Genomic DNA, 27,476 nt, shown 5'->3' on the forward strand with positions numbered 1-27,476 from the left:
TCACTCTTTCTTTTATTACTGTTTATTCGAGCCTAAACACATGACATAAGATTGTATCATATTTAGTATGTAGCATATCTATTATGTAGCATGTTTTGTATACATTACATTATAAAATCCACCGTTACGGATCACTGCCATCTCACCTCTGTCTGCGTCGGTTCGAGTCTCGGATTCGGCTTATGTGGTTATGTGAGAAAGCTTGCCAGTAGCTTCTCGTGGGTCGGTGGTTCTTTCCGGGGTTTTTCCGGGTTCTTCCTCCACCATTAATACTGGCCGCCATGTATAGCCTATCTTGTGCTGAAAAATGGCGTTAAACCCTAAAACAACAACAACAACAACTACATTATAAAATCAACATAAGTACACGTGATCAAATATATGGTTTGATTTATAGGATTTTAGTGCCAAAACAGCTGAAATAAAGTGCCTAACTCAAGAACATACAATGACAGCCGACCCGGGTTAATCCGATTGTAGGTTTAAATCCGCAAACTGTTGGTCACGAGTCTTGTATGCTAACAAGGGAATCACTAGGGATCCTTTTACGGCAATGTGCGTGACTCAGTTTTCATATACAGTTTTGGAAAAATAAATATTTTTTTTAGGTCTGTGTGTATTGTATTGTTCATTATAATAATGGTCGCTCTACCAGTCTCTGCAACTTAGGAAAACATTACATGAAACAGACTTAGTTTAAGGCACAACTCAAAGCAAAATATATCATGTATAAGTCTTATTTTCAAACAGCGAGAGCCAAGGTACTGGACATTTTTTATTACTTGAATATCAAGATCGATACTAGGTATCATTTGTGATAATGGCATATAAATCTTTTATGACACGTAAATGGCAATCCTCTTGACATATTATCCAGGCAAACAAAAGTAGTTTCCGACTCATTATTAAGTTTATATTTATTACCATGCATATGGCCAGGGAAATATAATCGCCTCGTTATGGATTAAAATACTAGTCTCGTTATGGATTACAGTCAACGTAGGCCACTTACTATAAACGCAGATTTGTTATATATATGGTGACCCGATAAAAGCGCGCAAAACAAATGCGCGCCGTCAAAAGCTCGCAGCGACAAATGCGCGCCTAAGATTGTGTGAACAAATGTTCATACAATATAATGCATGAAATAAATAAAACATAAATTTCGTAAACAATGTTGGTTTATTTACTTATAATGTTTATTATTATATACACAGCGGGAGCCATGTAAACACTTCTTGTTTACATTTTTGTATTGTCTTCTCAATCAACCATTTTTATTGCCCGCTCAACCGTATCTTTGTATACATGCGCGCTTCTGTCTTGCGCGTATTTGTCGGGTTGTTTATCATTGCGCGCAGTTGTTTGAAGTGTTGGTATAAAGCAACTTGATATACCAATAGTATTGCTATATCAAATTGTGATTTGCCCATGGCGTATGAATACACATAATGATCATGCTTTTATAGCTATTATACTCTCTAAACATGGATATGAAATTCTTGGAATATTACATTTAAAAAGGAGAAAACAACAAGGAAATGTTTTTAATGTAAAATATTTTTATAGAAACTAACATTTTTATACCAAAAAACAACCATACTAAATCCAGGAAATAAATATTATCGAGCTCCACCCTGTGTCGTCTGCTGTCATCTCTGTCAACACTATTGTTTCCAGTCTCTTCCTCTGGTAAAAATCAAACACTGCAACTCTGTGGGAAAAAGAAAATAATGGCATTAGATAAGTAGCAAGTTGATGAAGCAACATTTAATCTACTAACTGTGAGTTAATTGGAGAGTTTGATAGAGACATGGCTGATACATTTGTAAATGAAAATGATCACTGTGTTAGGGAAGACAGCTTGTTCACCATGAGCCTGATGATATGATTAAATTTATAGAAAGTAAGCAGAATGCAAACACTTTAAAAAGACACATTTTGCTGTAAGGCTAGTGACGGAATTCTTGCAGTCAAAAACTTCATTCCGAAATTTACACAAGATACACCCATCTGAATTGGATCAGCACCTGGATGGTTTTATACTCAGTGTTAGGAGAAAAGATGGATATGAGTTTGAAGCGAACAGCTTAAGAAACATCATCAGCTCCATTGATTGTCACCTTAAAATCAAGAAATATGCAAGTACAATAATGAGAAGAACAGACACAAATTTTGCATTAACAAGGGAAGCTCTTCGAGCTAAGCAAAATTATTTAAAATCTAAAGGAAAAGGAAATAAACCCAATTGGAGTCAACCAATCAGAGACGAAGAAATACATGCCTTGTATAGGACAAAATCTAATGGGGATGGAAACACCCGAAGCCATTGTTAACACATTGTGGTTTAACAAGATTTTGGTTTGAGGGGAGTGACTGAACATTACAATCTGAAATGGGGTGTATGTGTTACACTAAAGAGAGATGTGAATGCCCTCGAGTATATTGAACGCAATGAAAGGCTGCCAAAAACAAGAACAGGAAACAATGTCAAGGACATCAGGGATAATAATCCTAAGATGTATGAAAACAATAACAACAAAGAGAGAGATCCACTTGCTATCTACAAACGGTATGCTGAGCTAAGACCTGCAGACTTTTGTCAACGCAACGTGAAGATCCTTTCTATATTGTGCCCATCTCTATGCCAGTCTCACTGACAAACCCAAAATGGTTTAGGGAACAAGTCGTTGGAATTAACAAACTTGAATGCATCATGACAAAAATGATAGAAAAGGCAAATATTACGGAACGAAAGAAATTAATAAACACTAGTAGCCGTAAGTACCTATTTCAGAAGTTAAGAGACAAAAAACATTCTCCCAACTGATATTGTACAGTCTATAAACATCTACTCAAACATTAATGACAAAGAACAACAGACGTACTCGAATTACCTGAGCAACACCAGCCACCCAAGAATGATGCTGTCAACCCCACCCCTAAAACAAAGAAATTTCCAACTGCACAGCAGCAGACTGCAGTATATCAAGTTCCCAAACGTGTAATATTCAACAGAATCAGATTATCAGCAACCCATTCTGCGGATCAAACATCACCGTACAAAATATGTTTGTAATGACCTCCCGCAAAACGTGAACGAGATCCCTAATTGGGTCAACTTCTTTCAACAGGCGAATTCTCAAACAGGGCCCACACAGCGGACACGTAGGAGAATTATTGAAAGTGACACTGACAGTCTATAGGAATAGAGAAACATGGACAGAAACGATAACAATGAAATGTAGTTAGGGTTAAATTGTTTATTTACCTTTTGTTCCTTCATTATTTTGATGTTTCTGGCTGGAATCGTACTGTTGCTAAAGATGCACATGGCCTTCCTGTTACTGTCCATGACAATGAACGCTGCAAATTCAATGTTTCATTGCACATTATTTAAAACATACTTTGAATGTTAACTATGAGCCTTGTGTTTTCATTTAATTTAATATGGCTTAAGGAAACATATAGCAATTAATATGAATGAAGTGTACAGGAAATTATGAATTACTACAGAACTTCCTGTTTGAGCGTATATACATGCGAGGGGTTGTGAACAGTTCACTTCCCCAAAGTGCACTGTCTATGGCCGTTAGTTTTATCTCCCATATAAAATGAAAACTTGTATATGGTATAAATATGTATAAGATTTACGCCGTATCAATGATATACCACTCGCTGCATAAATTTGTCATTAAAAGTAAAAAGTAAACTCGCCTTCATTGTCTCCTTTCAATGAAAAGTGTATACCTGTCGTTGATACAGCGTACATACTATACATATAATAATAATAATAATAATAATAATAATAATAATAATAATAATGAGGACTTTATATAGCGCCTAATCTTTAGAAGCTCTAAGCGCTTTACAACATTAGACAACACCTATAAGATAAAAAACATATAATGATATGATTACAAAAATAAACACCATGAAATTAGAAAACATTAAAAAAAAACATGCTGAGAATATTTAAGGTAGGAAATATTATTAGGTCTTTAAGTTTGTTCTTGCAGTCGAAATAAGTGAGTTTTGAGAGCACTCTTGAATGGGATCACTGTGTCTTTGTGTCTACGTTCAGTGGGCAAATCATTCCACGTTGCTGGACCCTGGTATGCAAAAGAACGCTGTCCATATCACTTTGTTTTCATAGTGGGAATAATGAGTATACGATTGGAGGAGCGTAAGTATCTCGCTGGTGTGTACACATGGGTGAGGTCGGATAGGTATGTTGGACGAGTCCGACAGTGAAACTTAGCACAGAGAACAAATTCTGTGATTGATTCTGGATCGAATGGATAGCCAGTGTAGGGTACAGAGCAGCGGTGACGTGTGCTCTGATCTTGGTACTCTAAGTATATATATATATATATATATATATATATATATATATATATATATATATATATATATATATATATATATATATATATATATATATATATATATATATATATATATATATATATATATATATATATATATACATACATACATACATACATACATACATACATACATACATATATATATATATATATATATATATATATATATATATATATATATATATATATATATATATATATATATATATATATATATATATATATATATATATATATATATATATATATATATATATATATATATCTTACATGAGTGAAAATCCATCCAACCCAAAGCATGGAGTTTGATTACAATTGATGGGTTGATCATTTCCATCGATTATTAGGTTTGTTTTTTTTTAAAAACTTGGAATGATCATCGATGGTGAAACCAAATTTCAATATCATTTCTATACAAATGCAACCAACACGATCTCGATATTTTCGATTTCTCTTTTGTCCCAGTAATAACAGGTTTATGGAGGTTTCACTACATTATTTTTTCTACTGTATGTATGTATGTATGTATGTATGTATGCATGCATGTATCTATGTATCTATGCATGTATCTATGTATGTGTGTCTGAGTCTGCTTGTGTGTGTGTACGATGTCTGCAATGTGGCAGTTTATAGTGACGTCTAGCACTGGGGCATCATGCCGCGGACATGCATCATGATGTCCCACCCAGTCACATTACCCTGACACCGGGCCGACCAGTCCTAACACTAACCTCTTGACGCTGAACGCCAAGCGAGTCAGCTGTTAGTAACATTTTTATGTTTTTGGTATGACTCGGCCGGGGATCGGTCAATGATAAGTGTATTAATTCTATATCGCATTAGTTTAGAATCAATACGGTAAGTATTGTCATATCCTAGACGTTATTCCCGATTACAGATATAACATCACTGTGTTAAAATGTATTAGACATTATGTGTCGTATAATCTAGAGAATGGAGAGAAGTTACATCTGAAAAACTACCGAGTTTCTAGGGTTTGACCTCAATTTACTGAAAAAGAAACTGAGATGATGCACGCCTTACGATCGGAACATCACTGACCCTTTCCGTCAGTCAGAGAACCAATCTTCGTTTGTAATCCTCCGCAAATGAGAACTATAGTCCGAACCACTTTTGGACACATAACACAATATGGTGGCAGAAGGAGACAAAACCACAAATTGCAATAGTATTCATTTCTGAGGCAACATATGTGGTGCAATCCACCGAAGGCGAATCACCCCCACCCCCAATAAAAACCGTCAAATCTGTGTGCAATCCTACTATTACACTATTACATCCCATTGTATTTATCGAATTAACTGAAATGGTTAAATGATATTCCGACTGAATTTGGGAATATAAAACAGTATGGTGTATTTAATGGCATTTCACGATTTATCTTTACAAATTAAACCGAAAGGTGAACTTGATCCTCAGAAGCCTATTCTTTGAGCACTAAATAATTACGTAACAAGATGACACCTAAAAACATAAAATTGTCCCTCCTTTTCCCATTACTCTTGCCCCAAGCCAACGCTTACTGTTTCTTTAAATGATATCTCGGCAAAGACATAAACACTATGAAAATTTGCATCTCTTTTTATTTTAGGGTTCAAATAAAATAACAAAGTTATTGTGTTGGAGTTTATATAATGATTATTTTAAAAAAGGTAAATACTCTTAAATACCGAACTATGTTGTATTATTGCACTTGAATTACTCATACACATATATGCGTGTACTGTTTACAACATAACTGTATGTACCGTACAAATCATAGCTATACACTTCTTAAAATATTTGAATGCCTTATTATTATTATTATTATTATTATCGTTATTATTGTTGTTGTTGTTGTTAGTAGTAGTAGTAGTAGTAGTAGTAGTAGTCGTAATAACAGCATCATTAATAATAATAATAATAATAATAATAATAATAATAATAATTATTATTATTATTATTATTATTATTATTATTATTATTATTATTATTATTCAGGCCTCCAAAGGAAAGAAGGGTAAAGGGGACAAAACTCTTGAACAAGGTAAGGCTCAACAAGACCCCGCCGACCGTCCTGAGAAATCAAAGTTCGACGCAGGCAAGCTAAATTTAATGAACTTATCTGGGTGTTGTGCGTGCCTCTTTTTTTTTTTTTTTTTTTTTGGTTTTAAGTTTTTGAACTTTAGTTTTATGCACCCCTAGTGAAGATATTTAGAATTTAAAAATTCGACACCTTTACCACAGATTATTGACCGTTCCATTTGTCAAATTTTCGTATCAAACATATCTTCAAACAATATACATTATGTTGTGGTGTTCCACAGGGGTCTGTTCTAGGACCTGTTCTCTTCATTCTGTACACTCAATCGCTCTCAAGTGTCATAGATCATCATCCATTGTCTCATCAGTTGTACGCTGATGACACCCAAATATACAAATCTTGCCACACAACTAAAGTTGATGCTACCATCCAAGGTGTAGAGAGGTGCATTTCTGATGTGAAATCATGGATGACATGTAACAAGCTGCAGACGAATGATGATAAAACTGAGGCCATTCTGATCACAACACAAAGACTTTCTCATTCACATCCTTTACCTCAAACAATAAATATCAGCAACACCAACATTAAATTCACACAATCAGTACGAAACCTAGGTGTTACTCTAGACAGTACTCTCACATTGCACTAACATGTCATGAACATATGCAAGGCTGCATATCTTGAGCTGAGACGCATCAGCTCAATTCGCAAATATCTTTCAGTTGATGCCACTAAAATACTTGTGTGTTCATTAGTACTTTCAAGACTGGACTATTGTAACTAAATTATGTCTGGTTCATCTCAATATCTGCTGCAGAAACTTCAAAATGTTCAAAACACAGCTGCTCGGATCATACTTAGAGTACCACGATCAGAGCACACCTCCTCGCTGCTCTGTACCCTACACTGGCTATCCATTCGATCCAGAATCAATCACAGAATTTGTTCTCTGTGCTAAGTTTCACTGTCGGACTCGTCCAACATACCTATCCGACCTCACCCATGTGTACACACCAGCGAGATACTTACGCTCCTCCAATCGTATACTCATTATTCCTACTATGAAAACAAAGTGATATGGACAGCGTTCTTTTGCATACCAGGGTCCAGCAACGTGGAATGATTTGCCCACTGAACGTAGACACAAAGACACAGTGATCCCATTCAAGAGTGCTCTCAAAACTCACTTATTTCGACTGCAAGAACAAACTTAAAGACCTAATAATATTTCCTACCTTACATATTCTCAGCATGTTTTTTTTTTAATGTTTTCTAATTTCATGGTGTTTGTTTTGTAATCATATCATTATATGCTTTTTATCTTATAGGTGTTGTCTAATGTTGTAAAGCGCTTAGAGCTTCTAAAGATTAGGCGCTATACAAAGTCCTCATTATTATTATTATTATTATTATTATTATTATTATTATTATTATTATTTTCTGTTGTCGCATAATGCGCCAGTAAATCAAGGTCTATGTTGTTCGTTTTCTATTGATTAGTCGTAAGAAACTTCATGTACTTAGGCCTACCGGCTCATTGTGAGGCGCTAGATCTGGTTGGATATATCTGATATAGACGCCAAGACATACGGCATATGGCATTATACGCGAATATATACGGTAAACTGCAAAGGCATTGGGAAATATTATTGTAGCCTGTTTGCGCTCTGATTTGTATTGTACTGTTTTCTTTGAGGCCAATCGCAGTACTCTTCATATCTGTGGATGATTGTAGAAACTTTGTTTTCTTTGTTGAGATATTGCGTTCTTTTTCGCTTGATTTTGATAGTTAAATTAAGGAATTAACCTGTGTTTGTCAAATTGAAGAATTTCAAACTAAAATCGAAAGTGGGAGAAATATTATATGGGATATACAAATGCCTGTTCCTTGGATACAATAACTTTATAAGAGTTTAAGAAACTTAAGTCGATACCGGACATATTTCATCTTTTGGAATAAAGAATAAATGATACATGTTAACTCGCGACATATATAGTCTTTTCCCATGTTAATACCGGACATATTTCTTCGTGTGGTACCAAGCACGTCATATTTTATCGAGTGGCTTGTGGTACAACAGTTAAATAGCTTTTGGTATAACAGGTTGGAAATATATCCGGTATTGACGCAGGAAAATAAAACGTTCTTTTTATTATTTACCAAATTTGCTCCAGATTCGAAGTGTACAAGATTAAACTCATTTTTCAGTAAAACACCATCTCCCCACCCCTTATTCTTAGATTCACCTCTTTCATAGCCTGAACATATAACAAAACGTGATTTCAGAAAGCGATATGATTGTGTTTATCTGATCTGTCACAGTAAATTACGTTTTTGTCATTTTGTAAACTAGTTGACCCTGTCTGAAGACAATTCAAGTCCGATTCAGCAATGCATCACAACAGGTTTATCGTTATTGTCAGGAAGTAATCGGAAATAACCTCTGAGAAACGCGAACGCTGTCTGGTCAACATTCGTTATCAAACATTATTTGCCATGTCTGAAATGTAAGGAAGTTTCTATTTATTTGTTCTAGTTCACAACGTACTCAGTTTTGCGGTTGCAGGTATAAACTATTTAGACACCGTATATCGTCGCATGGCATGATGGGAAATCTTATATTTTCACAAGTGAAAATATAACGATACTTTTTCATATGTGAAAATATAACAATACTTTTTCACGTGTGAAAATATAAGGATATATGTTTCAAATGGGAAAGTATAGAAATGCAAAATTATGTCAATTTCGCCAATAAGTATATATATGACGGGAAATCTTATATTTTCACATGTGAAAATATAACAATACTTTTTCACATGTGAAAATATAAGGGTATATGTTTCAAATTGGAAAGAATAGGAATGAAAGTTATGTACTTACTGCAAAGATCTAAAGAAGTCGTGTTAGATTTCGCTTGACTGAGAAACGGTTTTCCTTTTGAAACTGATCATTCCGAAGCATTAAGGTGATATACAGTGGTATTATTTCTAGTTCTTAGTCACTCGCTGAGTAAAGCTTAGTTATTTGTTCACATTTCAGGAATGATGCTTTCAAGATTATAAAGATTTAAAAAATGCAATTTAAAAGTTTAACTATGTTTCATCAGCTTTTCTATGTCTATGTCTAAGACTATCTAGCTATTGGACACAATAATATAAGCAAGATAATGCGAGCCTTGAATATGTTTACAACTCTGATATTTTTCGTAATTAAGCAAAATAGGGACCAGTAATCTGGTGTAATTATTTACACCAAAGCTCAAGAGTTATTTCCGAAATTGGAAATAAAGATTCAATGTAATATGATCATCCTTTATGTGTCTCTCTCTCTCTCTGTCTGTCTGTGTCTGTGTCTGCTCTATCTGTATTATCACAGAAAACTTTCCTCACCAGAAGGCATACGAAGAACCGTAGAAGCAAACAGATAGTATGACAAAGTACTAAATACAAACTTCGTAAAATGCAGATATATGTATTCAATCGAAGCTGTGATGCCACAAGTTAAACGTTTCAAAATTATGTTCAGAAAATCAGTCTTCTTTGGTTAAGAGCGACAACATTATAATTTAGACAGTCCGTCTACATTGGTTCAGATAGACAACATTATAATTCAGACAGTCCGTCTACATTGGTTTAGATCGGTCAACATTATAATTCAGACAGTCCGTCTACATTGGTTCAGATAGACAACATTATAATTCAGACAGTCCGTCTACATTGGTTCAGATCGGTCAACATTATAATTCAGACAGTCCGTCTACATTGGTTCAGATCGGTCAACATTATAATTCAGACAGTCCGTCTATATTGGTTTAGATCGGTCAACATTATAATTCAAACAGTCTGTCTACATTGGTTCATTGGTTCAGATCGGTCAGCATTATAATTCAGACAGTCCGTCTACATTGGTTCAGATCGGTCAACATTATAATTCAGACTGTCTACATTGGTTCAGATCGGTCAACATTATAATTCAAACAGTCTGTCTACATTGGTTCATTGGTTCAGATCGGTCAGCATTATAATTCAGACAGTCTGTCTACATTGGTTCAGATCGGTCAACATTATAATTCAGACAGTCTGTCTACATTGGTTCAGATCTGTCAACATTATGATTCAAACAGTCTGTCTACATTGGTTCATTGGTTCAGATCGGTCAGCATTATAATTCAGACAGTCCGTCTACATTGGTTCAGATCGGTCAACATTATAATTTAGACAGTCCGTCTACATTGGTTCAGATAGACAACATTATAATCCAGACAGTCCGTCTACATTGGTTCAGATCGGTCAATATTATAATTCAAACAGTCTGTCTACATTGGTTCATTGGTTCAGATCGGTCAGCATTATAATTCAGACAGTCCGTCTACATTGGTTCAGATCGGTCAACATTATAATTCAGACAGTCTGTCTACATTGGTTCAGATTGGTCAACATTGTAATTCAAACAGTCTGTCTACATTGGTTCAGATCGGTCAACATTGTAATTCAAACAGTCTGTCTACATTGGTTCAGATCGGTCAAGATTATAATTCAGACAGTCCGTCTACATTGGTTCAGATCGGTCAAGATTATAATTCAGACAGTCTGTCTACATTGGTTCAGATCGGTCAAGATTATAATTCAGACATCTGTCTACATTGGTTCAGATCGGTCAAGATTATAATTCAAACAGTCTGTCTACATTGGTTCAAATTGGTCAACATTATAATTTAGACAGTCCGTCTACATTGGTTCAGATCGGTCAAGATTATAATTCAGACAGTCTGTCTACATTGGCTCAGATCGGTCAAGATTATAATTCAGACAGTCTGTCTACAGGGGGCCCCGAGTGGCCGAGTGGTCTAAAGCGCTCTCCGTTTCGGATCACTGCCATCTCACCTCTGTCTGCGTGGGTTCGAGTCCAAGGCTCGGCTAGCGTGGGTACGTGGGAAAGCCTGCCAGTAGCTTCTCGTGGGTCGGTGGTTCTTCCCTGGGTTTTTCAGGGTTCTTCCTCCACCATTAATACTGGCCGCCATGTATAGCCTATCGTGTGCTGAAAAATGGCGTTAAACACTACAACAACAACAACAACAAGTCTGTCTACATTGGTTCAGATCGGTCAAGATTATAATTCAGACAGTCCGTCTATATTGGTTCAGATCGGTCAATATTATAATTCAGACAGTCTACATTGGTTCAGATCAGTCATGATTATGTTCAGGAAGTCTGCCTTCTTTGGTGTAGACAGGACACACTTAGAGCCAGAAAGTCAGTCTTTTGGTACAGATAGGACAACAAATATGTTTACAAAAATTAGTCTACTTTCGATCAGAAAGGACAAAATTATATTCAGAAAGCTAGTCCAGTTTTGTTAAGATAGGGTTAAATTGTATGCAGAAAGTCAGTCTACTTTGGATAATACTGAATTAAATAATATTGAGAAAGTCAGTATTCTTTGCTTCATATAGGACACACCTAACCATAAAAACTGTTTTACATAATGCACTCTCTTTCAATGTAAAGGAATATAATTTGTGCATGAATACAAAGCGATCAGTTCTAGGTTCCTCTAAATCAGCCGTAGACAGCTAAGATTTTGCCATACGTTCGTTTTTTTAAGTTTACTACGCATGTGCAGTATCATGCCGCAGTTTAAATTTTTTATATATATTTTTATTCAGATATCTCTTTTTCCACTTTTGTTGTAGAAATCCGAGAGTTGTTTCAGCTTTTTGACAAGAATAACGACAAATCGATCTCAGCATCGGAACTCGGAAAAGCCATGAGATTTTTAGGAATGAGTCCAAAACAGAGCGAGGTGGACACAGCAATGAGAGCCTTGGATAAAAACGGTACAATATTCATAATAACTTACAATTCCGCGACACAAAGAGACAAGAAAACTGGGCATTATTTTTAGAATTTAAGAATTTGGCGCTGAGCCGTTAAACACTTTTACACCCTATTTCGTGTGATCTTTAAAAACTTACATGGTCTTTAAACCTGCCGGTTCCACACACACACACACACACACACACACACACACTCATATATATATATTTGAACCTAGACTCGTATGTAATGGCTCGGATATACTTGACCAAATATATACCTGCATAAATGTATATTCAGTTCTTTGTTTGTACCTGAACTCCTTCTTAATATCGATGTAGCAAATATGCTGCTGCTTGCATTGCAAAGTGAAGCGAACAGCTTACGGTAGCGAATTTACATGTGTAACTTGGTAGTGTTCATAGTAAAGGTATTTTTTATATACGAAAACTGAAAAATATATAACTGCTTGCGAGGGAAAGTGACTGTAGCGATAAATGTTATTCTTAAAGAAGGTAGTCGTGAGTTTTTTGTCGTTGTTGTTGTTATGGGGTTTTAACGCCATTTTTCAGCACAATATAGGCTATACATGGCGGCCAGTATTAATGGTGGATGAGTTGTTTGTCAACTTTTCCACTTCTGCCATCACCCATACAGGCATATGTAGGCAGCTTGCTTCCGGTCATCTCCCTACAGTGAGACCAGTTCTCGATTGTAATTTTCATGAACTGAGAGCTGTTGATAGAAGTGAAGACCAATATAATAATGAATTATTTGCTTAAGTTTCCAATTCGTTCTTCCGCGTGTGGACATATCCCCCACCCCGCCATGGATTTCGCCTCTTAGCATGGCTTGTTCTACATTAATAGCTGACCAAGACATGTTTACCCAACCCCATAATTATGTGGTCGCCTCGGCTTGTCGATGTGTATCTGAAAGTAAATCATTACGTGCATTGACTTTCATTTAGTTTTATATTCTCTAGTATAAGTGTTTTCTATTCTTAGCTATTTTCTATTCTTGTGATGTTTATTGTGTGCATTTAGTCAGAATGTTTATTGTGTGCATTTAGACAGACTGGTTTATTTAATCTGTAGGCAAATATCTATGCTTCATTAGAATGCGCGTAAACATGTACTAGGCATTGTATGTACTCGTTTATAAACCAAGTCTAACCTCAAATTATCTGCTGCAGCATAATGCGCTGGCAGGTCAGAGTCTATTCAGTCTGTTAAGAAGAATCAGTATAACACACAACGTAAATCCCGATCTGGCGGCACATTATCAGACGACAAAATATTGTTATGCTGTTTGCTATTAGACCTGATAGTATGTACGGCTGCATTTGCCTCAAGAGATGGTACATATTACGATGATTACAAATATTCAGGTGTATTATGACATGAAAGCATTCTATTCTGAGACTCTGGGAACGTAAATGGTAAATTTACTGCCGCGGTTTCATGCGTCGCCGATAAAATAGATACATTTAACTGAATTACTACCATAAAAACCAAACCATTCCCATTTTAAAACACTTGTTTCGTTTTACTTTTTTGCTTTTATATAAATAGTCGACATTGTCATTTATCATGACATTGCATCAAATACATGTTCATTACAGCACGATAGAGTCAAAGATTCCGAGAGCAATCAGAACAACGTTCGGCCTTTCCGCCAATGATAGTAAAAATACATTGGAAATACAACAGTTATCCGCCATTATCTACACACGTGCCATTTTTATTGCATGACGGCATGTCGATCGTTATATCGTCATTGCATTTGTTACGTTCACTGGACTGATATTACGTATTTTCACCCATGCGACAGAGAAAACTAGCTATTTTGCTAACCTTACCTTTCTTATCTCCGTCTAGTCCTCTCAGACCTGTCGTCTCAGTCAAGGTGTCCACGCGATCAGTACTACTTTAAAGAAAAAACTTCTTGTGTTCTGCTGTGGCTGACATAGTTGTTCTAAATTCAAACAACAATAACAAATATATAACAAAAACATTGTACCTTAATGTCAATCCATCTTTGAGAACACACCATACAAAAACAATTCGAGATAGACAAAGACAAACGCATATGATGTCGAGCTTTTTGGTATTATGCTATTTCGTTCCACACAGCATGGTCAATTTTATCCTATATGCAGGCCTAGCTCAATACATTTTTAACTCAGCGTCATTAAATGTAGCTAAAGCTACCTAACTAGTTTTAAATACTTCGTGTGAAACAAATTATATACTGTTAGCTACATTTAATGACACTGACCTGAAATATGACTGTGCTACAGATAGGATAAAATTCTCAATGCTATGTGAAATGAACTAGGACAGAAAAAACTGACCCATGCATATTACTATAGACCTATACACTTCATAGCCTCACAACTCTCTTAACAACTACGGAAAACTTAGTAACAGCCAGAAATGTGTTTTGTCAAACACGCTTTATTCTAATTTTGTTAAGCATCTCCATTGTGCCCCAGTTGAATCAAAAATACACCTACAATATTTAATGACAAATAATGCACTTACCAGTCAGAATGAATCATTTATCCATCAACACATTAATCCATAAGCAAATTTCACTGTAGCACTTGCCATATTTCCAAGACAGAAAAATAAATTTTCAAAGGATTCGTGAACCTGAAAGTTTAGCACATGGCTATCCGCTAGTGTCCGTATTTAGAGGGTCTTTTATACACGGGGGTACTTATGCAATCAATATTAAGGACATCACAAGTATGTCACAGACAGTTTCACCTCCTCCAGAGAAAAGGAGAGCTATATACGATAGTGACACAGCTCACTAATTACCCATGAATAATCGAATGCAACTTGTTACTCTTCGTTACAGCTTGTACTAAGAATAACTACAGTAGAGCCGAGTACCCAGTATAGTTTCAATATTTACAATATAACTTTTCAAAATTGGAACTGATGAAAATGAAACAGTTTCTTGTAATAAATATTAATTAATTATTGTCAATTTCATATAACATCTATATATTAAATGTGATAATACCTCAATACTATGCGACGCTTTTATGATATTATTTTTCTTTGCTCACGAGTATAAACTGTGTACTTTGGATGCAACGGTCAAACCACAGCCCTCATTAACATATTTTTATTAATGCGCCACATGTAAACATTGGACGTGAACACTAATGAAGAGTTCCTTTTACTTTAAAGGAAAATATTGGGTGAGGAAAATAATCTACGTTGGGTTTTGGACCGAAACAAGGAAATCCCAGTCGCAGAGTTACATTATATATCTGCCCACTAGGGGAGACAAAAAATGTAACCACTTGACTGGGATTTCCTTGTCTCGGTCCAAACTCCAACATAGTTTCAATATTTCTTCGTCGAAATGTTCCTGTGTTTCTCTTTTGAAGCATGGAATCGCTAGAATCGTTCCTTTATTGAAATTTTGCAGATAATTCCATGACGGTATCATAATGACGTTAATGTTTTAATTTTCTTTCTAGCGTACTTTCGTGTGTGATTGTATTCTTCGCCAGGTTCCTACGATTTCTCACTTTTTACGCTGAATCGTCCCATCGAGTAACACCAGAGGTGGATTTAAACTTCTCAAATCTCATCATGCTCCTTCAGAACATAGCGTTGCCACAATGTTCTTTAGCCGCGGAATCTTCTAAATCAAAATAGAACACACACACACACACACACACACACACACACATTGGCATTGTCTGCCCATTTGACACTAAAGCTACTGCAGAGGTTTTATCTTAACAAACGCCCTTAAAATTGAGAGTGATTTTGTTGTTAAAACGTACAGTTTTGTTCAGGTGCCATGTTAACACATAATATAGAGTGTTGTACCAGTGATATTAACCTCCCCAAGGGAGGTAGCCCACTGTGAGGCATATGAAGTGGATCATGGCACAAAGGTCACGTTGTGTTCCGATTGTTCGAACACTGTGTTGTGGATTTCACTCCAGGAGAAAAGATTTGGGATTTCAATAATTGTGATCAAAAGGCGCGTTACATTCACGGTATTCAGGAATAAAGATCATTGTTTAAAATGTCACCAAAATTAGGAAAATCATTTCCAGGCTATATTTTTCCCACAATCAGTCTTGTTTCGGAATTAATAGTTTTTTCTTTTTCTTTTCTTATATCTAATGTTAAGCCCAAATTTTACTCTGTGATCTCAGCACACTTTTGAGTGTTGTAATTGCACATATGAATTAATGAACCCTGAAAGTGCAAATTAGGCCTCGTTCCTATCTGCTAATAATTATACTTTCTTCGGACAATAATTACATACTAAGCCGAATTTGTTCAAAATATATTCATTGTAAAGTATCCATGACAGTCTTGAGAAATGTGCTAGATATTCGTTCGATCAAAGAGCTGCAAATAAATATCTAAAATCCATGCCTACCTTTTATGCTACGTTAGGTTCACTTTACATGAACGGGATTCAGTCGAAAATAACTTTTAGCTTTAATGCTGTGCTTTTTCATAACGAATGACACGAAGGTGGATTTATGCGTGGATATATACTACCGGTACGTGCGAGCGGATGGATAAAGTATTATGTCTTCTGGAAACACTGTCCAGTGACACTAGCAGAGTTAGACACAAATACCTTAATGAGCAGCCCTTTGGATTACAAAATAATGCGTATACAACTTTATTGACAATTCGTCTAAGGTCGAGCGATTTGTGGTCTCTGCTCATTTTCTCCTATTCAAGATTTGTTTTTGTCTCTGGAGTCCCGTTCAAAGAAGTCCATGTTTCAACGCCTGTGACAATCTCCTTTACTGTTTCTCATGTTATGTGAAGAACTTCTTAGCTATTTCCAGCTGAGTCCCTTTTGGATCAGCCATTACTAAATGAGGGTCCAGTGCTGCACAAACATTCTGAGCCTCAAATAAATAATTGTATGCATTAAAAACAACTAATTAAAGCAATGTCAATAGAAATATCGTCCACTGTGTATCGAGCATCTTCATCAATTACCTCCTCCAAAACAGCCACTTTTCTCCTACAAATCGCCGACAATGGTCTTCAATAACCAGATTGAAGTTACAGTTTTATCACATGGTCCGTACACCTTGCATAGAATGTGTGCAGTTTCATATGTTTGATATTATAGCATATGATCATATCACTTTATTTGATTTTGATTGGACCAAATAAAATCGTGAAAATATTGTGCAGCATTCTCTTAACTGATTGGCTACGATCATGGGAAAACATTTTTATGGAATGTTTTGTTGTCAACATTTTGGCCGCCATTTGTTTTATTCGATTCATGAAAGGAATTGGGGGAAAATAATTATGGCCAATTTACCACCGCATGGGCTTGTTCTGTCATGTATAACATACCATAACATTAAAAATGGCAAAAAACAAGGACAAGAAGAAGAAGAACAACATCAAGTAAAACCAAGTTCGGGGGGGGGGGGCAGTAATCCCGAAGCACGGAATCCACCCTATATACAAGCGTGGTTTAAATGTTAACTTAGCGAAGTAAATAGACTCACCTCTGTTCACAGAAGAACGTTAATATAAACCGGTCTCCAAACTGACAGAAGTTATCCAACCACTACATATTTACACGGTAAATATGTGATGCAATTCCAACGCAAAATGAAATTTATTTACATATTCTGTAGTCTGTTGTTCCAAGTTAAATACTGCAAATATCCGGTCTTGTTCTTTTACTTGTAAGAAAAGTATATTCTTCTTTTAAACATTACTATTAGCACATGAAAGGTGCAATGTCTGTCAGAATGTACGAAATTTTTCGTTCTTTTATCTATCACAAATAATTTCCAATGAAATAAAAACTATGCGATAAAAAGAATCTCAAACGAGTAATGATTTAATATTAAATTTATGAAACTCATTGAATAATTTCCACCTCAACTCGTTTCATAAATTCAATATTAAATAATTACCTATTTGAGATCCTCTTTGTATTATATGTTTGATCATGAGACACTGAAATATATCAGTGGGAGAAAAACTGTATTGCCACATTTAGGAGCCCCGAGTGGCCGAGTGTTCTAAAGCGCTCTCCATTAAGGATCACTGCCATCTCACCTCTGCCTGCGTTGGTTCGAGTCTCGGATTCGGCTAATGTGGGTATGTGAGAAAGCTCGCCAGTAGCTTCTCGAGCGTCGGTGGTTCTTTCCGGGGATTTCCCCGGTTCTTCCTCCACCATTAATACTGGCCGCCATATATAGCCGCCTATCGTGTGCTGAAAAATGGCGTTAAACCCTACAACAACAACATTGCCACATTTATGATAACACTTTGACTTCAACACACACACACACAAACACACACACACACACACACACATAGACACACACCAGGATGAACAGATCTTAAAACTCTTGACCATCCAATGTACTTTACGGAATCAGTGAGAAGGAACTATCAAGAATGTCTAAAATTAACATCAAACAACAACATCTAGGCTTCACGTATTGACTACTTATAAGTTATATACATAAATTTATATATATATATATATATATATATATATATATATATATATATATATATATATATATATATATATATATATAGATAGATAGATAGATAGATATAAATCCACGTCGACGGCATTAATTCTACAACCCTCAGTCACGGACAAAAATGAAACAATATAGACCTTATTGGTGAAACGATTCATATGCAAAATATGTACAAATTCGCACACTCGGAGAACGGCGATGCGCGAAAACTCCCGCAAATTAGTTGAAAGTCCCACATAGGAAAACGTGTATGACGAAGTATACCATTTTTATTAACGATTCATTTCGCGACATCAGCTTTTCGGAGGGACAATTGTTTAGACATCTGGGGTCTTTAAGCCTGAAAAAAAAATGATTGTGAAACTAAATTTGATTGGCACATTTTGACCTGGAATACGCGTTTTGGCGTAGTTTGAGCCCACCATGAAGGAAGTTTTACAGATGCGCTAATAAAATATCGGCAACCTAGGAAAACCCAAAATGTCTGGTTCCCGGCGCGGTTCATTACGTTTTCGTTCGCCATATACTGGCTGGTAATAGTGATGATGACAATAATCTTGAAAGTTATGACGTATACTGGATTATTGGAGCTGGGAAATTGTCAATGGACATACCAATGTGTGATTTTGAGCCTGAAAATGGTGTTAAATACGAGTCAGATGTACATGTTGGATGGACAAAAATAGAGGGCATGACGGTCAGTCTCCCTTTCAGCGGTATTTCGAAATTAAATTTATAAAGGGCAAAATACTGAGCCTAATTAAAATACAGACAATTTAAAAGCAGAATGCAATTTTCATTTTTTTATCAATTAATTTAACCCTAGTGAATCATACGTTACAAAAGCATAAATACATATCAGGGTTAAGACAAACTAAATAAATAAGGATGAAAAAACAATTGAAATTAAGAAGTAAATATATGTATTTTGAATACCTCTGTTTGCACAAGCAGACTTTGGCATTGTCTGACTAAACACTCTAATACAACATCACGTAACAGATGAGAAATATGGCATGGTAGTCAGTAAACTACTGGTTCAAAAAGTAAGTTTGTGTTAGTGAGACATCCTATTTTGGAGCAGATGTATCTAAAAGATAATATCTGTGAGCTCTGGAAAATTCTTAATAACAGCCGCAACGATTACCAATATATACAAGCTGACAAAGCTAACTATGCAGATGCCCTTTCAGAAGGAAGTACATACAATATTCGTTATACAGATAAGGAAAAGAGCACAGAAATAATTAACAGATTAATACTTATACAACTAGAGGTGACATCTTTTAAAGATTTTGTTTTCAGTAGAGCTCTCAAAATGTGGAATATTACAGTGTTAGGTAAATATTGAACCCTGACTGTTTCCTCCTCCGCCTCCTTTATTCTACTCTCCCCTACTTTTGGTGACAAAGGGTGAAGTCCCGCTTAAGATAAAATCCTGGCAGCATGTCTCCTTAAATTGTACGTGGGAAACAAATCTGGATTTTCTCTTTTTATGCAGAGATATTTAACTAGCGAATGAAGGTGCTGATGGAATAAATAAAATCACTACAGAATCAGCAAGGAGGCAGATTTCAGAAACAGCTGAATCTTATCACCTTGTGTGAGGGTTTTAAGAAAAGTATAGAATAGGACTGGGTGTTGTCAATAATTTTACTTCTTCATTAATAAATACAAATATATGTGGCCACAGCAGTCTTTTGCATATGCAGGAAGTATAATGTGATAGATTTTGTTGGTATTCATCCTCATTCCCATGCCCGGATTTGTTCTAGATGATATTTTCTTTGCACGAGGAAATTGCTTTATTTTTTCTGTTTTGAAGATAACATCGTAATGTCTTTCAAGTTAAAGTGAGACATGAAATTGGTCATACGATGTTTTCAAAGCATTCATACAGTGCAAAATAAAGGACCTGGTGGCTAAAGGGAGTTAAATGGAGCCAACATTCAATAACCTAAAACGCTGTATAAAATTTCTCTGACAACCACTGTGTTATCTATTTGAAATTATTATTTTTTTGTTATCTATGAGAATCGCATATACATATATGATAAATATATCTCGACCTGTAATCTGCATACTGGAAATACAGCCAGTATGTCAACATGCATGAATGGGTACCGCCTACCTTTCAAAGCTGGAAAGACCAGCAAGAATATCGATATATATTTTATCATAGGCTGTGTATCGTGAATCGTATCGATACGAGACAGGTGTATCGTTTCATCCCTAATACACATACAATGCCAGATAAAAACACACACACACACACACACACACACACACACATATATATATATATATATATATATATATATATATATATATATATATATATATATATATATATATATATATATATATATATATATATATATATATATATATATATATATATATATATATATATTATACTGCACTTTATATTATATTACATTGTATATTATGCTACACTAAATATTATTCTGAAAGCTTTCTCCAGATTACGTTTCAATGGAAGTTTTAGTGCAACCTGGAAATCACTTTGTAACCACTGATGAATAAGCAGAAATGCGTTGACATTAAAAAGTCTCATATAATGACAAAAATTGGAGCATTCTTTCCAAATTTTATATGTCACCGTCAATGTCAAATGCGGGTTTTCTCTGTTTGCTTCTCTAGTGTCTGATGAGGAATTCAAACTTTTCATGTCATTTCAACACTTTTTCTGATTTTAAACTAAGGCCTGACATGTTCCTGCTAACAAAACAACTTGGATTAAATAATCAAAACAGTTCGAGACCATTTTAACAATGCTGACAGCGTATACAGTTTGGGCAATACGTTCGTCCACAAATTTTATGTAAATATTTATTATTTAGTGTAGGTTAATAACTTATTATCATTCTATTTTATATGCTTTTTCAAGAATAAATAAATTTTAATGAAATTGTCAAAACAGACGAAAACTAAATTCGTCAAAGTCACTTTTGTTTCCTTCTTCTTCTGAAATAAAAGAGAAAGTAAAACGACTTTATTCTCTTAAAATTAAATTCAGGACTTGCGATAGTTCCCTCAGTAATCGGACACGACTTATGATTTTTCTTCTGGTTCGGATAAACGTGCAATCCCAGTACAAATGTATTAAGTAGTATTCTCTGCTCTCGTGTTTGCACGTAGTTATTTGAGTTTTTCTTTATTTGCCTAGGAAATACGTTTAAAAATAAAAAGAATAGAAAAAACTATATATATAAGTAGTGAAAGGGGTCACCCTACGGACAATGGGAATTAGCATTACAGGGACCCCTGGGTCACTCTACGGACAATGGAAATTTAACATGGCGAAAAATCGTGGGTCACTCTACGGACAAGGGGAATTAACATGGAGAAAATCGTGGGTCACTCTACGGACAAGGGGAATTTAACATGGCAATAAATCGTGGGTCACTCTACGGACAAGGGGAATTTAACATGGGATTTTTTTTTTTAAAATTTTTTTAAAAAAGGGGTAGGCAATTCAAAGACTATCTCTTTTCGAGAAATATGGCTGGCCCTGAAAAGGGCCTTTGGGTTTTTTCTTCTTCTTCTTTTAACTTCTTAACTTCTTCCACCATCCTCTTATTTTGTCCATCATTCCTTTCTTCTTTTTCTTTTCTGTTTCCGGCAACCAGTCCGGGTGGCCCATGGCCCGGAACTTCTCTTGGATTTTCATCCAGTTTGTGTTCAGTTTTTCGAATTCATCCCTTTTTTTTCTATTTTCTTCTTCTTGTCTTTCCTTTAACCACTTTTCTTTGATCTTCTTGACCTCTTCGGTCAGCACATTCCTCATTAGTTCTTCAGCTTTCTTAAGTTTTTCTAACCCCCACTTCGCGAAACACCAATCTGTCCATTCTACAATGTCTTCTAGAAAGCACCTTGCACTCGTCACATGATCTATCGCTTCTTTTAACTTACCCACTTTGACATACGGTGGGTTAATTAAACCTCTGATTCTCTTCTCCTCATCCTGTATCATTTCTTTTACAATATTTACGGATAAGTGGAGGCTGGTTACTTGTCTTGAGACGAAGTCTTTTGTCACTCCATACCTCCATTCCTGTTCAACCCTTTCTACTACACTCAATCCATCTACCATCCAATACCAACTTCCCATAAGATTGTTATATAAAGCTGAAGCTGCTGGCATCTTCTTGTTTGCTTATTCCGTAGAATGGGTTCCAATGGCCAACACTGTTAGTTTTATACTCAAAGCGCGAACGTGAAGGAAAACATCCCCTAAAAACATAAAATTGATCTTACCTAGATCATGACCCAACAACGCGCGTACGTGAAGGAAAACATCCCCCTACTTTCTCATTTCATATAATAAAACCCTAACTTTACTCTTCACATACGTTAGAAACCCATAATCTACTATTCACACAAACATCCCTGAGCTCTTACAAACACAAACACACAAACGCATACCCTCACACTATCTTAAAAAAGAGTTAGTGTTTATATACACACTACTCTACCTACACACATTGGCAAATTGATCGTTATTTCTTTTCTAGAGTATTGGGTAGCCCTTAAAAGGGCTGTTTTGTTTGGAACTTCATGGGCACCTGGTTAATGGTGGCACCTTCCAGGCCTGGCGCCACATACGCATCTTATCCCCCAGTTACTTTTTACCTTTTGGGGGGAGAGAGCAGAGGCAGGATATGTTGCTTCAGAATCCCAATTTTCGCTCTCCGGGATTTTGAAATTTCTTCTCTCCTTTTCCTCCTCCTCTTCTTTGTTTCTTCTTTCCTCTTTATATCTTCTTTCTTCTTCTTTGTTTCTTCTTTCCTCCTCTCTTATCCTTCCCTCCTCGACAATGGCTTCCGCGGCCAGTTCATTTAATATGCGCCTGGCATATTCCAGATGCACATGAAGCTCCAACAGTTTCTCAAGTCTCGTGTTCATTTTTTTGGTGTTGATCAATCAACAAGGGTAGCTGGACTGCCTAACGACTTTCAATTTATACTGAAAGCGCGGACGTGAAGGAAAACATCCCCTAATAACATAAAATTGATCTTACCTAGATCATGACCAAAAAACAACAACAACGCGCCGACCTAAAAGAAACACTCGCTCACTTTTTTATGCTACCCATCACTTCAATAGACTATCCACATACGCAAAGCAATCCAATCTAACCCCAAATATACACCTCAAACAGCCCAAAAAACTAACATCATTTTAATCTACTATCCACACCAACCTACTTTATCACTTACAAACACTAACACACCAACACATACCCTCAAAATTTTTAAGAAAGAGTTAGTGTTTATTTTCACACTACTCTACCTACTCACATTGGCAAATTAATAGTTATTTCTTTTCTAGAGTATTGGGTAGCCCTTAAAAGGGCTGTTTTTTTGCTATGGCATTCTTTTTAGTTTCTAAGAATGCGATGTCCTCTGAGGATAGACTTTCTGGCGATAGGTCTGCTTCTTCGGAAAGAGAAGAAGAATTCTTTGGTGTCGATACGACAATCGACAAAGCCTCTGTCAGCTTCAGGTTGCTGCTGTTGCTGCTGTTGCTGCTGTCTCTGAAGTCTGTACTTCTCTGTCCATTCTTCTTTCTCCCTGTTCATTTCTTCTCTGAAGAGCTCTTCTATCAGGTCTTCAGTGATTTTTAACATTCTCACATTCTCTATTTCTTCTGGTTTCGGTATCAGACTGTGTCTGACCCTATGCAGATTCACGTAGGCTTCGTTGAGCTTAGCTAGTTTGGAGCACATCTTCTTAGGAGGATGAGTCGACAATGGATGGCTAGACTGGGAACAACCCGGTTCTTAAAGTGAAAGCGCGGACGTGAAGGAAAACATCCCCCACACGGTTTTCGAGCCGCAACGTTCATGAGAGGGATAGTAAGAAATGAAAGAGCATCAATTCAACATTCTTATAGCTAAACAAACCACAAAGGCATTTTTTTCTAAACACAACATTTTTTATTCAAAAAATCACTTAACACTAAACATCAACATTTTTAACAATAATCCAACATGATAACATCAAACAATTTTTTTCAAATTACAAACACTTTTTTTCTCAATGGACGATCTACTTTAAACAGGGCTGACAACGTTGTGAATGAAATTGTGATTTCCACTGTTGGAAATCATTAGGCCATTGATGGACACTACGTTTCCTAGCTTGAGACAAAAGATAAGCATAATGGTCACAAAACCATCGATCTACTTTCACATCGTTTCTAGCAGAAGAACGAGGATCAAAATGAGTCACTAAATGTTCTAAGGAATAGCTCAGGCTGCGATGATGCAGAAAATACACACAGTACTGTCCACACACCAAGGAATCTGTGCCTTGTAATTTCACGTTATTGAATCGGGTGGTTTGAGCATTTCTTCTCATAAAGTCGATGATATCGTCTTCCAAAGGGGGCAATCCGTACGAATCAAAATATTCCACACATCCTTCTTGAGGAAAGTAGACGGCTACCCAGTGGGTTCCTGGGAGATGACTTTCGTCCGTGTTGATCACGTAAGCTTGATGGTCTTTAGGTTTGCGATGAGGGAGTTCATCTTTAGCACAGACGACAGGATTCCAAGAAGCCGTATACGAACTATGGTTCAAAAGGTAATAAAGTTCCCAGGTATCCATTGATTTGTGTGTTTTTTTCTTCTTCACAGGTAATAATAAGTGGTCAATTCGATTCTGACTTTTTGCTTGAAAATGTCTGACGAATAAACGGTTATTCGTTCTGTTTCCTCACTCTGATTCAGGAGAGCTTCGATACGATGGATCTCTTGAGTGGTTAATGGTGGACAAGAATGTTCACGCAAGTCTTTATACCACTGGTGCAACACGTCTTTGTTCGAGATGAGACTCCAAGCTTCGTCCAGATACTCGTCCAATTTTTCTTCTTGACTTAACATCAGGCATTTATCGTGTTGAATTTGACTGGGATGATCGTTTTGACATCCATAGCAATTTTTCTTGATCAATTCCGTCATTTTGTCGACCAAGTGTTTGGCAAAACAGGAGACTAAATGGGCTTCTTGTTCTGGCCATCTCGACTTCATCATGACAATTTCTTCGTCTTGGGATTCTCCTTCCACGGTCTCCTCACATTTCATGTCCAAAGTTTCTTCACTTTGTAAAGAGGGATAACAGTCTTCCATGGCTTCTAATAATCTAGAATGACTTCTCTCAAACTGGTGATTTCTATCGTATTGTCAAATTCTGCATACAGGATGACGTTCACCGTGTTTTCTGCGCGTAAAGCTTCTGCAAACTGAATTTCCACACGAATCTGGCCGGATTTTATAGGGTGGAAATGTCCCTCGTCGCTGCCTTGGTCTGGAGTGAAATCGAAAGCCCACAAAGCATAGCCTCCGTCATAATCGTCGTACTTAATACTGTGACTGGTGTTGGTTCCTAACTGTCCGGTAGCTTCGTACAGGGACAAGTACGATCTCAAGTAATTTTTGTTGGTAAAGTTAGGCTCGAAAGGTCGGGTACACAAGGTCTTGCCATCGCGACTGACTTCTATCTTGGACACATTGTAATGTTTAAACTCAAAAGGATTTTCGTCGTAGGCTCCGTTGAAGGCTGAATTCTTGACGATACCAACAATCAAACGTTTGGGTAACTGTCCTTGGAACAGATGATCTTGGATCATGGATCGTTGTCCAGCAGGAATGGTGAAGGTTTTCACTTCCACACGTCGTATCGGATACTTGGCGGTCGTTCTGCTCAACGTTTGACTGATGTCGTTACCTACTTTAGGCAACACTTCCACGCGACGTACGTAGAGCCTGGCTTCTTGGATGATGGTTTTGTAAGTGGAATTTTGTGCAGCCATCAAATGGAAAGCGGCACTGCTGCGATTCAGTCTCAGGCGGACATCCACCCCGTTCAGCAAATACTTTTCTTGTAACCACATGTCCAAATGCAAGCGATCCATCAGTTCTAAACTACGACTTCCAGCAATTTTTGCTCGTCGATCTACAAATCCCTTTGAATGTGAAGCATCCGCAGCAAGTACAATAGCGTTGAACTTATTCGCTGGGTCAGGTTTCCATACCACGCAAGCATCCAGATGACTGTCCTTGGCATTTATTCCGTACGTCAAGAGATTTTCCAGGTAGGCACGGTAAGGGTATGTATCCATGCTGCTGCTGACTAGTTTGTTATTCAAGTACAAGTCCACTTCGCTAAACAAGGAATGCATGAAATTGTTGACGGGAGCTACTACATCATCATTGTCTATGGCACCGTTGTTCGCTTCGGTTACTTTGACTTTCAAGTACAGGTAACTGCTATTCAGATCGATGTAATCTTCGGGTTGTCCTTTGATTTCGAACTCGATGGGAGCTGATTCCGTCAATGAGGAGACGGGATGAAATTCCACCCACTGGGATTCTTGCATGGTCATCATGGTGGGGGGCATGGCAAACAGATCCAGTTCCGTCTTGGAACAAGCGCAAGACTCTCGGTGCATCATTTTTCTCTGTGTCTCAATAATCGAAAACGTCTAAGTCTCGAACGGTTTTTCTTTTCTTGGCCTTTCTAGCTTGAAGTCTGGTGAAAGGGTGTTTTCTTCGTCTTCGTCTCTTTCTACCTTGTCCTTGCTGAATGCCTGATTCGGTAGCGTGCAGGGCATTTATAGGTGTGTCTCGTCGGCCCAAAATGTCTTTGCCCGTTTG

At 36.6% G+C, this 27,476-nt stretch overlaps 1 protein-coding gene and 1 long non-coding RNA gene across 9 annotated transcripts in view; one reads left to right on the forward strand and one right to left on the reverse strand.

Moving 5' to 3' along the window:
* The window catches only part of LOC149783130 (neo-calmodulin-like), a 183,435-nt gene that overhangs the window by 131,498 nt on the left and 24,461 nt on the right, over positions 1–27,476 (forward strand). For 5 of the 8 annotated variants that reach the window (XM_089931363.1, XM_089931364.1, XM_089931365.1 and 2 more), the window contains 2 exons: positions 6,393–6,492; positions 12,135–12,278. In XM_089931363.1, the coding sequence (XP_089787489.1) occupies positions 6,393–6,492; positions 12,135–12,278 (244 nt within the window). The remainder of the gene's footprint in view (positions 1–6,392; positions 6,493–12,134; positions 12,279–27,476) is intronic. The other 3 variants (XM_089931367.1, XM_089931362.1, XM_089931366.1) reach the window with 1 other exon arrangement.
* On the reverse strand, positions 1,609–14,201 carry LOC149783132 (uncharacterized). The gene is made up of 3 exons (XR_016413555.1): positions 14,120–14,201; positions 3,272–3,366; positions 1,609–1,714 (listed from the first exon to the last, which is right to left on the reverse strand). It is a non-coding gene; the product is annotated as an uncharacterized LOC149783132 (long non-coding RNA).

Source organism: Sinohyriopsis cumingii, chromosome 14 (genome assembly GCF_028554795.1).
Source record: "Sinohyriopsis cumingii isolate HCF-2022 chromosome 14, ASM2855479v2, whole genome shotgun sequence".
NCBI classification, from domain to species: domain Eukaryota; kingdom Metazoa; phylum Mollusca; class Bivalvia; order Unionida; family Unionidae; genus Sinohyriopsis; species Sinohyriopsis cumingii.